Source organism: Mya arenaria, chromosome 9, assembly GCF_026914265.1.
Source record: "Mya arenaria isolate MELC-2E11 chromosome 9, ASM2691426v1".
Taxonomy (NCBI): Eukaryota; Metazoa; Mollusca; class Bivalvia; order Myida; family Myidae; genus Mya; species Mya arenaria.
The window spans coordinates 30,268,188-30,281,785 of NC_069130.1; the positions used below are offsets into that span (position 1 = coordinate 30,268,188).

The 13,598-nt window shown below is 34.6% G+C and overlaps 1 protein-coding gene across 1 annotated transcript in view; it reads right to left on the reverse strand.

The window, feature by feature from the left end:
- Positions 1–13,598, reverse strand: part of LOC128246814 (F-actin-capping protein subunit beta-like) — a 47,652-nt gene that overhangs the window by 11,800 nt on the left and 22,254 nt on the right. Inside the window, exon 4 of the mRNA XM_052965268.1 lies at positions 1,720–1,833. Within this exon, the coding sequence (XP_052821228.1) occupies positions 1,720–1,833 (114 nt within the window). The remainder of the gene's footprint in view (positions 1–1,719; positions 1,834–13,598) is intronic.

A 13,598-nucleotide genomic window follows, 5' to 3' on the forward strand; every position in this document is an offset into this window, starting at 1 on the left:
GAAGTCCTTGAATAATGTTTTAATGCTTAACCAGAATTTCTAAGTAAACAAACAAAGGGCCATTATGCAAAAAATATGCAAAATAAAGTGATTTAACTTAAATAAATATGTAGGTAGGATAGTTAGGAGCACATATCTAAAGTTTCAATGCAATACATGATCATTTGATAAGATATTGATGTAATTGTGGTAACATGCATAACCTTTACTAGAATTTCTAAAACGCTAATAATAAAGGCCAATAGTTTGCATAAAATGAAAAATACAGTAATCAAACTTGATTAACTAAGTAAGTTGGACGGTTGTGTACTGTTGTACAAAGTCCTTATGAAATAAATTGCGTAGTTGCAGAGATATTGACTTCAATAAGATTACATGCAAATCCTTAACCAGAATTTCTAAGTCAAATAATAAAGCGCCATTATTTGCATCGAATGCAAAATAGATTTAACTAACTTGTTTAATTAAGTTGCAGCTGAGTACTGCTGTATAAAGTCTCAATGCAAAACATGAAGTTATAGTAGCTGAGATATTAACTTTTATGTGCTCACATGCAAAACCTTAACAGGAATTTTAAGCATTGAATAATAAAGGTGCATTATGTTCAAGAAAGATGTATTTCACTAGATTAATTAGGCAGGTTGGGTGATTAGGAACACTTGTATTAACCCAATGCAATACATGAAGTCTTTGCTGAGATACTAAATGTGTTTACCGTAATTCACCTAAGAGTTCGGACACCTTAAATTAATTATTTTTTTCGCTGTCCGAATACATAGAAAATTACCATTTTTACATTTTATTTACATGTTTGTTTAACCTGCCTTTTTTCTTCATGTTTGCATTTACTACTTATTAATTTATCCGTAGTAATCAATGGTCATAAACGTATTTATTACGCCCATAAGTGTAAATCCTTCATCAAGTTAATTAAAACACCATTTTATGCATGCATTGAACTGAATAAATACATTCTATCGGCTTCAGATCAAAGAGTCACACTGTGTGACGTCATGCAAAACATTGACCAAGGTGTGAAAACAGACTTTAAGATTAAGGTAGTTTTAGGTGTATTTATGTTTGTAGGTCTAGGACATATTGAAAGTGCTTTCCATAAAAAATGCAGGAATGGGTTAACTATAGGTTGGTTATAACTAAATGACAAGTGCCTGTATGTGGTCCAGGATTCACTCTCTATATTTAAGACTGACTCTGAGTTATGCAATTTATAAGTAGTTGTTATACTTTGAATTTAGTCCAATAACTGCAATCAGAAAGACCTCAGAGATGAATAGCTCAGGTTAAGACATTTTCTATATAAATCTAAAAGAAAATTCCAGCCTAATGCAATTGGATAACGTTAATGGTTATGTGAGTTAATTTTCTTAGGAGGAACATCACATACCATTTTTTTATTCCTTAAAAAGTTGGATTCAAACTGAATTTTAGGAAAATATATGGTTGTCACATGTGAAATGCTAGAAATGGCATATTTTCAGTCTGACGATTGCCTATTTACATTGAAAAGGATAAGGAAATAAATTAGTGGTGTGTAACTTAAAACGATTAAATTATACTTACTTGGGTTTGGCTATAATAAAACCAGACTTAAGTACAAACTGACACTTAAATAGTTTAACTATTTTCACTGTTGAACTACGTTAGCATTAAATTCTTCATGGGAATACATTATAATTATTGAAATCAATTCAGGCATACATTTCTCTGTATTGGTCAAAGGCAGAGTTGGCGTCAACTTCTAGCTTGCGGAGTTTCTCTGAGGGAACTGTCCCATCGTCCAGGGGAGGGTCATAACTGTTGCTCCAAGGAGATCTGAATATATACAAATGTAATGGTAATTGTTAAGATATTGCAATGGGAAAGGCGTTGGTATTTCAAATGCACTTTTGATAACTGGTTTTTAAAAAGACAACCACAGGGTTCAAATTTAGTGGCGCAAACTCACTAAATGCGAGTCAAATTCAGAAAATGCGAGTAGAATTTCATGCCCACTTGATATTTCTAGTGAGTGACTTTTTTCCAAGTTCAAGCCTTAACTTTAAAAAAAAAAAAGTAAACAAAACCTCCCAAAATGTTTCAGTGCACTTTTGAATATTTCGGCATTTTTAAATTGATCACGCACCTGTTCCGGTTTTTCGAAAAAAACATTTGTGCATGTCAGCATGTTATACTCCACGATTCCTGAGAATATCTGTTAACAAATCCTGTACGTTGTTTCTAGACTGCGGTGACTTTTCTATTTTTATAAGATTCAGATTCAGAACTGTGAGAGATGTGATGAATGTTTGTTTGTTCAATTCAAGTATATAAACACATGTCAAGTGTAATTAACATCCGAATTGACAAGTAGTTCTGACCAGTAACTTTGTTAATTAGCAGCAGTCAAACTCAATGACGGAATAACTCTGTCCATTATGTAAATTAAGGGATACCTTCGGCAGTTTTCGCTTACTACAATGGCTTTGAAAAACAACAATGCTAAAATATCCAAAATGATATTTCATTCAAATATATTTTAATTAACAGCTAAAATAAAAAGATGAATCTTTAAGGATTTAATGCATAACAGAAAGATAAACATTTTTCACATATAGTCTTAAGTCTAAAAAAGCTCCGGAAACAGGTGCCTGTTTACTTCAATTCAATTTAAATGAAAGTGAAAGAAGAACTGTTGGACTTTATTAAATCGTTGTCAGGGTACAGAACAGTTACGTTCTACACTATACTTTTTCATTGCTTTGCCATTTATCTAAAACAAGAGGCCCAAAAGGGCCTATGCTCTACTGGCATGGCTTTTGTGGTCATATCAATCCAGAGCATGTATGTATGGGTAAAAGGCAACAGACATATAGTTTATGTTTTGTGTTTGGGTTACCTGAAAACGTAGCACGTTCAACATCTGAGCCCAGAAAGTATCGTAAGCAGATTAGTTGCATGAACTATTTTAATATGTGCCAAGTAAAAGTCATCTGACAAAAAAAAAATGCTTTCAAAACTGAACTCATAGTAAAATTTTCTGTAGTTTTAAAAGTTAAAAAAAGTTGGTCAAAAGGTCAAAGTCAAGGGCATCCTAGGACAACATTGATCAATTTGAACAATCATTCACTATCAATTGTGCTGAGATGGATGCACGAACACACAAAAAGATTTTCAAACCTTTCCAGATTTATGTTTACCAAACCTGTGAACCCTGGGTGGGGCCAGTAATGACACCAGGTGCATAACTTAAACATTCACAATCAATTTTGTTAAGATGAATGCGCAAACTACAGAACTTAAAGCTAAAAAATGGCCTTTGGGCTTTCAACAAGAACAAGGCAGAGTAATTCACAAAATCAACTGCAGAAGCAAAAAGCAAATTGTCTCTCAAAATCCTAGACTTGCAAATTGTCTCCCTTAACTCTAGACTTGAATTAACATATACATGTAAACTTGGCTAAAAATAGAATTCGCTCATGCAGACCTGGCTAAAAATAGAAAGCATTTCTTTAAAACTTTCATGGCCCATAATCTAGGCATTCATGGGCGGATCTTGCTGGTTTTCGAAAGGAACCAAGCTCTAATGGATATCTAGATACTGTACAAGTTTCATCGAGATACAATCAAAACTGAAGACTGTATCGTGTTCACAACCAATTGTTTACACAATAGCATTTTTTTATACTATCAAGGGCCATAATCTAGGCATGCATGGCAGATCTGGCTGGTTTTCGAAAGGAACCGAGCTCTAATGGATATCTAGATACTGTACAAGTTTCATCGAGATACAATCAAAACTGAAGACTGTATCGTGTTCACAAGCAATTGTTTAAAGACGCACGACCGCACGGACGCAAGACCGCACGGACGCACGGATGCACATACTACGTACACATTACCATCGCATAAGCTCTTCTGGCCTTTGGCCAGTAGAGCTAAAAACAATACTTGACCATATGGAATGATGTCATTGAGTTGAAATGTGTTTTTTTTCCAAGTGAGGAATAATGGTCTCTTAGTAACATTTATTTCCGCAAGTTATTTTTTAATTAAAAAAAATGGGTGTCATGACAGTCTCAACATTTACAGTGTACAAACACAAAGTGCTTATTGTGAACATATTTTGTGTGGTTTGCCATGGACATCTTGCTTATGATTCATCATGTATAAAGCGTCAACCCTCCGGCTACCCATAAACTGTTTGAGAGAATGGTAATACCTTCTTTTACAGTAAATTACAATCATGCTGTAGAATGTTAAATCATAACCATAATCACGTTTAATAACATTATTGATCATTTCATGAACTACCAAAATGAACCATGCACAACATCTTTTAAAATCAAAATCAATCAGCTGTTTAATGTTTTCTGTTTCTGTTTTTAGGTTGAACAACTTATTGGCGGGAATAGCACACGTATTAGGAATCCAAACAAACAAGCAACATTTCTGAACTTGACCTCTTTGGCAATGTGCAGTACAGAGTCAGCTTGCACAAGTATTATTCTAATGTTTATAAAACAAAACACAAATGAAATGTTATTTTATTTAAGGGAATGTTTTATTTCATATCATGTCATTACCTCTAGATTAGGCCGAATGGAGGTCAAGTCCAACAAGACTATGGCTCCAGAAACACAGAGGAACGGAAAACAACAACTCAAGTATGTAAAACATTTTCAATAATGTATGTTTTCTATATTATTGCATTTTGAAACAACCCTTAAATCGAAACAATGAACGGCCTCTTAAGTTCATGAAAATGCATACATTAAATTATTTCTACTGTTTAATGGCACATCTTGAATTTCAGAGTCTAGTACAAGAAAGCGCCGTTTAGATCAGTCAGGTATTAAAATAAATTTTCAATATAGTATTGATGAAATGATTAAAACAAAATGTTGTTCAGGGGTCAACTTTTTGTTCCTGAAGACCGCACGGACGCACGGATGCACATACTACGTACACATTACCATCGCATAAGCTCTTCTGGCCTTTGGCCAGTAGAGCTAAAAACAATACTTGACCATATGGAATGATGTCATTGAGTTGAAATGTGTTTTTTTTCCAAGTGAGGAATAATGGTCTCTTAGTAACATTTATTGTCAAATTAATTATGGCATCCATCATATGGGTTTTAGTTTTAACTTGTTTGTCAAAATAACATTCGAAGGCATTAGCTATATATCCTTTCGAATACTGCAACCGTACATCGACGCGCTACCTTAACCGTCTAACGCAGACCAATTTTTCAAGGGTGCTACATGGTTACCACTACTGTTTTACTGTAGGAATACTGTAGACGACTGAAACGTACCGAAATAGTAGTAATGTCCAGTTCCACAGCCGCAAAATGCACATTTTCCACAAATTTGTGGTACCTTTTTCATTAAAATACAGTACACTAAACGAGTTAGACCTCCGCGGATTTTTGCTATCGCGGCCAACACAATGATTTTATCGACTGTCCGCGTTCCTCAGAGTTTGAATTTAAGGCCCTAGGAGGGTGATCAGTCGACCGAAGAATAATGAACTCGGCGTTCCTCGGAGGGGTTAACTCCGCGAAACTCTGCAGACACTTGAAAAGAATCTACTCTAAAGTTATTTTATTTTAATTTCTATTAAAATTTTCAAACGACGGCTCCAGTAAATTGCTATTATTCTTTTTCTTCTGCCCGTTTTGCATGATGTTAGCTTACCATAAGAATGCAGTCGTATTTCACTAGTTGCACATGCATCTTATAAACGTGTTTTGCTAATGACTGATAAACACATTTCATCGCAGGAATTCTAGGTTACACATTTTCGGAAAATCAGGAGGTCAAAGACGCGTTCAAAGTTCACAGCGCATGTTTTTGAAGGTCTTCTTGCCTTGTTTTCTGTGGAAAATTCCATTAAACGTCATAGCTTTTTTTAACCACCAATAATAAATAGTATATTCTACATTGTATTGATCACGCGCTTGACGTCAGAGGTCATGGTTCAGAATCGTGTAATTGTCGGCTGCTTTGTGATGCAATAAAATTAGTGCAATACTTTAATGATTCAATGTTTATTATTCAAGACAATATTCAATTGGCGTTTACAGACACAGGGATGTGATTGATCTGGCAGCTGGAGGGCAGAAACCATTTCGGCCATGGGGCACTTTTGGGGTCAAAAGCACACTGGCTTTTTAGAAGCTCTTTTGAGGGTTCTTCTGACTTTAAATTTGAAGCAAACTGGGATATCAACTCTAACAACCAAAAGCACACTAGAATCTTTTTTAATCAGCTAAAAAAAATAAAAAAAATTCTGGGGGGGGGGGGGGGGGGGGGGGGGGGGGTCCCTGAGGCCATTAGATCCACGGAATTCCGCGAATCCGCGGCGGACAAATCACATCCCTGGGACATAAATACAAATTAAACGTTGGTACATTTAAGAATCTTTTACGCTTAACAATGTGCATAAGCATAAAAATAAATAACTTCTAAACATGAATGATTTCTTGCTTATCTGATTATACTCGGAGTTCCGCCAGGATCATAAAATCGGACGATTCTCAACGCTATCGTTCATATTGAACTCGGCGGTAAGCCAGCCACTCCGAGGAACTCGGGGGGATTTTTGCGGGGGCAACAGTTTTACCCTCGGAGGAAACCCGCGATCATCAACTTTATCCCTTGGAATGAGCGAGGAAAGTGGGTCTAACTCGTTGAGTTTACTGTAAGGATTGTGAATTTTAAAATCAGCATTAGTACGCTATGGTACTTTGCCTTAGAATCATCTTTAAAAATCGCAATTTAACATTATTCGGCTCTGCCTTTTGTAAATTTGCTTTAATAAAACAGCATGCTTATGTTTTTCCTCTTGTATCAAGGGTATGCTGTGGTATCACTGTTGAATTTAAGAAATGAGCAAAACTGAGTGCGCAGTGGTATTACTGTGAGATTTGTTTTACGGACTGTGTGTTAACTATGATAAGGTAGACATTTCATGATTGAATTAAACTAAACACAGTCACTTAAGTGCACTTTGGTAGCATTCTTGAATCTAGAAGTATGCAAAACTACGCAGCGTTATCTCCTGTATAAACATAATACGTAATCAACATAACTCAACCCATTTCAAAGGCGAATGAAGTTGCATTGGGGTCATTTTTTGTAACCAAAGCCAATCAATGGTAAGGGTAGTTTCTCAGGAACATAAGAAATGCGTAAAATTAAGAAAGGCAATAACTCTTTCAAAAAAGGTCAAATTGCAAAAGCCCGACAATATGCGCTGCGTCACTATATAGTCATTTGTGAAAGTTTGGTAGAAATCGCATGAGAAATGTAAGAGGAGTTGCGAAGAAACCAATTTTAAATGTAAAATAAGCAAAGGGCAATAACTCTTTCAAAAATGGTCAAATCACAAAAGCCCGACAATATGCGCTGCTTCACTTTATGATCATCAATCTGTGAAAGTTTGGTAGAAATCGCATGAAAAACGTAAGAGGAGTTGCGAAGAAACCAATTTTAAATGTAAAATAAGCAAAGGGCAATAACTCTTTCGAAAATGGTCATATCAAGAAAGCCCGACAATATGCGCTGCTTCACTTTATGATACTCAATCTGTGAAAGTTTGGTAGAAATCACATGAAAAACGTAAGAGGAATTGCGAAGAAACCAATTTAAATATAAAATAAGCAAAGGGCAATAACTCTTTCAAAAATGGTCAAATCAGGAAAGATCTACAATATGCGCTGCTTCACTTTATGATCATCAATCTGTGAAAGTTTGGTAGAAATCGCATGAACAACGTAAGAGGAGTGGCGAAGAAACCAATTTTATATGTAAAATAAACAAAGGGCTATAACTCTTTCAAAAAGGGTTGAATCGCAAAAGCCCGACAATATGCGCTGCGTCACTATATAGTCATCAATCTGTGAAAGTTTGGTAGAAATCGCATGAGAAATGTAAGAGGAAATACACATACGCACACACATACGCACGGAATCGCGCCTACCATTACAATAATAAACCAACTAATATCGACAAATATCACAAGGTCGCTATCAAGATTACATTGGAACCACAGTGACCCCTCTTGTGGAAGATGTATGGGAAAGCAGCATGACTTAATACAACATGCATCAATACATATCTGTTGATAAAGTAATCAAATGTAACGGTCACCATTCAAGAATCTTTGGTGTTCCTAACAAGCCCGCAAAAAGGAATTAGAATTTTCGTGTGTCATGGGGTGTCTCAGGAATTACCAGGTGTACTTAAAACGAATGATAGAATTAAGTAGGGTTGACTCAAACAGTTGATGAGAACTGAAGAGAAAACATCACATGAGAAATCATGTTGTATTTGTCGACAAGTTTAAAACATCAGTTCCCTTGGCGTTTGGAAAAAATCTACACATTCGTGTCCGGAAGGTAATATTGGTCAATCGCAGAATGAGTCCACGAAAAGAGATGGCAAAGTGATGTTCAGCAGAGAGAAACACATGGCATGAAATACCTCGGAAGGGAAGCTTATATCCACTGCATGAGAATAATCTAAACATGTGTGCAACCCGATTACATGTTTCAATCCTATAATAAACAACAGAACAAGGTTATGATGGAAAAAGTAAATACAAATGGAAAGTGTGAAAAAGCATGCATTAAATTCCGCAAGTTATTTTTTAATTAAAAAAAATGGGTGTCATGACAGTCTCAACATTTACAGTGTACAAACACAAAGTGCTTGTTGTGAACATATTTTGTGTGGTTTGCCATGGACATCTTGCTTATGATTCATCATGTATAAAGCGTCAACCCTCCGGCTACCCATAAACTGTTTGAGAGAATGGTAATACCTTCTTTTACAGTAAATTACAATCATGCTGTAGAATGTTAAATCATAACCATAATCACGTTTAATAACATTATTGATCATTTCATGAACTACCAAAATGAACCATGCACAACATCTTTTAAAATCAAAATCAATCAGCTGTTTAATGTTTTCTGTTTCTGTTTTTAGGTTGAACAACTTATTGGCGGGAATAGCACACGTATTAGGAATCCAAACAAACAAGCAACATTTCTGAACTTGACCTCTTTGGCAATGTGCAGTACAGAGTCAGCTTGCACAAGTATTATTCTAATGTTTATAAAACAAAACACAAATGAAATGTTATTTTATTTAAGGGAATGTTTTATTTCATATCATGTCATTACCTCTAGATTAGGCCGAATGGAGGTCAAGTCCAACAAGACTATGGCTCCAGAAACACAGAGGAACGGAAAACAACAACTCAAGTATGTAAAACATTTTCAATAATGTATGTTTTCTATATTATTGCATTTTGAAACAACCCTTAAATCGAAACAATGAACGGCCTCTTAAGTTCATGAAAATGCATACATTAAATTATTTCTACTGTTTAATGGCACATCTTGAATTTCAGAGTCTAGTACAAGAAAGCGCCGTTTAGATCAGTCAGGTATTAAAATAAATTTTCAATATAGTATTGATGAAATGATTAAAACAAAATGTTGTTCAGGGGTCAACTTTTTGTTCCTGAAGAAACGAATAATGTTTGATCTTTAATCAAACATTTCATGCTTAAAATGAGGACATATTTGACGAAAGTTAATGCACATACAATGCAATTATCCCTAACAACGTGTCTTAATAACAAATATTCATCAATATGTGATTTTTTTTACAGGTCGATGCATTATGCACCAGAAACTCCACTAAATTATGTTGCTGTCTCGTTAATCGCATGCTGTGATTATACTAGTGTTGTTTCCCGTGACATGTCTTGCGATATTTTTTGCAATTTAATAGTTAAAGTCAAATACTTTAATTTATGTGTTGATCTGTGTTTTTCCTTTATATAATTATATACATGTGGTCTTTGTTGAGAGAATATTATTATCATTACTGATTATCGTAATGTTTGATTTTATCCCTATGTATTTCCCAAGTTCCTATGATGTAAATAAATTAATGAAATTCAATCCATGATCTATACATTTTATAACCTTGATGTATGAATAAATTAATGAAATTCAATCCATGATCTATACATTTTATAACCTTGATGTATGAATAAATTAATGAAATTCAATCCATGATCTATACATTTTATAACCTTGATGTATGAATGAATTGTAAACCCTATTTGGATTTTAGTCCTATAAGTATACATTTATAGGGGAAATGAATGAACATATGTGTAAAACATGATGATAGAGAATTGTTATCTTAATTCCTTTCTGTTTTATTTAATAAAAACATATTGTTTCGTAATCGCTCTACCCATGTGTAAATAATAAAAGAAACAAAAACATGTATAATATCATGAAAACTACAGGAACATTAGCCCATTAGTTGAACATTAAAAAATAAGCCTTGTGTAGGTTTGCTAGTCAAGGACCGAAACAACAATGAACTAGGGACACAACCATATTCGAACCACTTCTTAAATCATAAGTTTCACTTTTTGTTTTATTACTGAATTTTTACACGGAATTAAGACAACGTGCCTGGAAAACTGTGATTATGTGATGTCTGCATTAAAATCAAGCCTGGCTAAAATAGCATATTTATACATACATGGTTTAGTCACACATGGCATTCCAGAGAGTGTTTATGTAGATTTCTTCAATTTACTCGGATTCCAGCACACACATGCATAAATTGATTGAAATAAAAAAGAAACATTTCGCAAAATTGCCTTACAACCATCTTCTGAAGCATTGTACATTTGAAATGTTTTGGAAAACCTCTTTCAATTTCCGTAGTACACAATTGCTGTTTTAGAAATATCAAATACTAGCCGTAGCGTATTTATGAGGAAAACAACAGACATTAATATCGAGTTACTACAAAAGTTCAAACTGCCATAGTGTATCTATGCACGTACACGTGGTATAATTTCAAGATTGATAATAACATTAAACGTCTCCGGTAATTTTGAAATACACATACATACATAAAATGTTTGTACTAGAACTACCAGAGTGCATATTATTATCCTTATGTACTTAACAAATTGTTTAAAGAAGCAATTCCTATCGACACAACTCGCCTATAGTAGTTTTATAAACATTAAAAAGTAGCCAATACCGAAGATGAAAATTACCACAATCTACATATCACAGGATTACCATTGCACTGTTTTGCATGTGCGTTTACCTACTGATGATGGTCCTCAATCAAATTACTTCAACACACGTCTACGGTCATTGCTACATTTGTCAATATTCATCATATCCGTAGTGTATTAATGAGAGTTTTTTATTTTTCCGAAGTCAACCAGAGCGTATTTATTTATAAGTGAATATTTTAATTGCTGTTACATAATTAAACCAATAAAATGCATTTTATTGTATTAATATGTCTATAAAAGGGTTTAAGTAAAAGGGAAAATGTACATTTTCACTTGAACATTACCTAATTAGGTATAATGTTTATGTCACTAATTCGTGAAATGCAAACTTGATTAATAAGGGTATATATTATATAATTTTATATACTATATAATCTTTGTAATTTTTTTTTTTAATTGTGTTCAAAATGTGTACTGTTTCAAAATTGATAAACATTTTACCTAATTGCTAACACATTTTAATCGGGAGATTTAAGTCTCTGCTTTTAGCAAAACATGTACAATATTATAAAAATAAGCGGTATTCCCAAGAAGCCCAAAATTTGAGTATGGATTACACTGCTGCAGCAGTTCGCCAGTGTATGATAGAGTTATTGGAGACACCCAAATTTTGGGTCTGCATTAGGCGGCTATGGTAGTGAAAAGGATATAACGTCAATGCGGATAACTATGAGAAAATGGGCAACGCAGCTAGAATGTTCATGTAAGACCATAAACATTTTCTTTGAGACTGTGAATGTGTATCAAACAAGAGATGTTAGTCAAACATTATGCCCCCTGAGAGCCATGTTGTCAGGAATACTTGGTAAATTGAATAAAGTATGCATGGACCGAAATGACAGCTGATTTGTTATTGACATTGGATACCTTTTAAGCAGTTTTAAGATTATGACCACTCAAAGTGTGAGGATAGTAAGTTCATATTTTAATCATGTTCAGATGAAGACTGATATCTGCAGATAAACATGTAACCTCTTAGCAGTAGGGAATAAGTAAATATGACGTAATTTTAATGACCAGTACGAGTTGTGACCTTGACCTTTGACTCTATGACCTCAAAACCAATATGGTCATCTACTTGGTCACCTCCAACCTAAGGGCAATGAGTGCAGGCATTGTCGAGTTATGACACAGACAAGCTTTTTGCGTTAAAGTCACTGTGACCTTGACCTTTGACATAATGAACCCGAAAATAAATAGGGGTCATCTACTGGTCAGGCCCAATCTCCAAGTCAGGTTCTAAGGCCATGGGTGCAGGCCTTGTCGAGTATCACTCGGACAACCTTTTAGCCTTCAAGGTCACTGTGACCTTTACCTCTGACCTGTTGACCCCTAAAATCAATAGGGGTCATCTACTGGTCAGGACAAGCCTCCATGTCAAGATTGATGACCATCGAAGCATTGTTGAGTCATCACTCGACAAGCTTTGACAACCTTTTCCCATTAAAGGTCTGTGACCTTGATCTTTAACCTGATGACCCTTTAAAATCAATCGGGGTCTTCTTCTGGTCAGGCCCAACTTTCATGTCAGGTTTGATGGATATAGGTCCAGGTATTGTCGAGTTATCACTCGGACACGCTTTGGTATACCGACTGACCAACCGACATGTGCAAAGCAATAATTTTATATCCCCTCTTCTTCGAAGATTGGCATAATAAAAGCTCTTTCATTTAATTGCAACTCAGAATAACATGGAGTTGGAACAAGACATTGAACCTGCAATACTAAACCTCATCATGGTGAACCTCCATGGCAAGTTTTTCGAAAATCCTATAATGCATGGTGAAGATACAGGCTGGTTCAGTCTTATCAACAGTTCTCATTTTGAGATTTAACCTAACTATGTGTGACCTTGAACTTTGAGGTAGGATCATGGGTTTTGCACATCCTGTTTATGTACCAAATACATGTGCTTATTCATTTAAGTACAATGTACAGCTTTTGCTTATACAATTTGCATTTAAGAAAATAATTTGAAGGCTTCGAGGTCAGAGCCACATCAGATGACAGAATGAAATTTTTGCATATTCATTACTTCATATAGTATTGCAATACTATTTATGTACAGTATACCACTTGTACCATTGTTATTTTTATGTTCTTTATCATTTATGTTCATGTGTTGTACTGTTTAATCACCTTTGCCTTTTTCATTATTCATTAAAATTCATCAAAACAAATATGGCAGCTGCCGATTTTGACATTTTTTCACTGCCTCCTATTTTTGCAATTAGCAGTTTTTACTCTTCATTTTATCATATTTTTGCCTATGTCTTATGATAGTGTCCTATACACAGTGATTTACGGTATTTCTGTTGTTTTATAGATTGAAAAGATTCAGAGAAAGACTTATAATCATATGTTATTCTGTTTTATAAACACTTGACATTTTGCCTTTTTTATTTTTATTTTTTTGAATACTTGTCTATTTTGTTACTTTCATTCACCCAGCATTGAATAA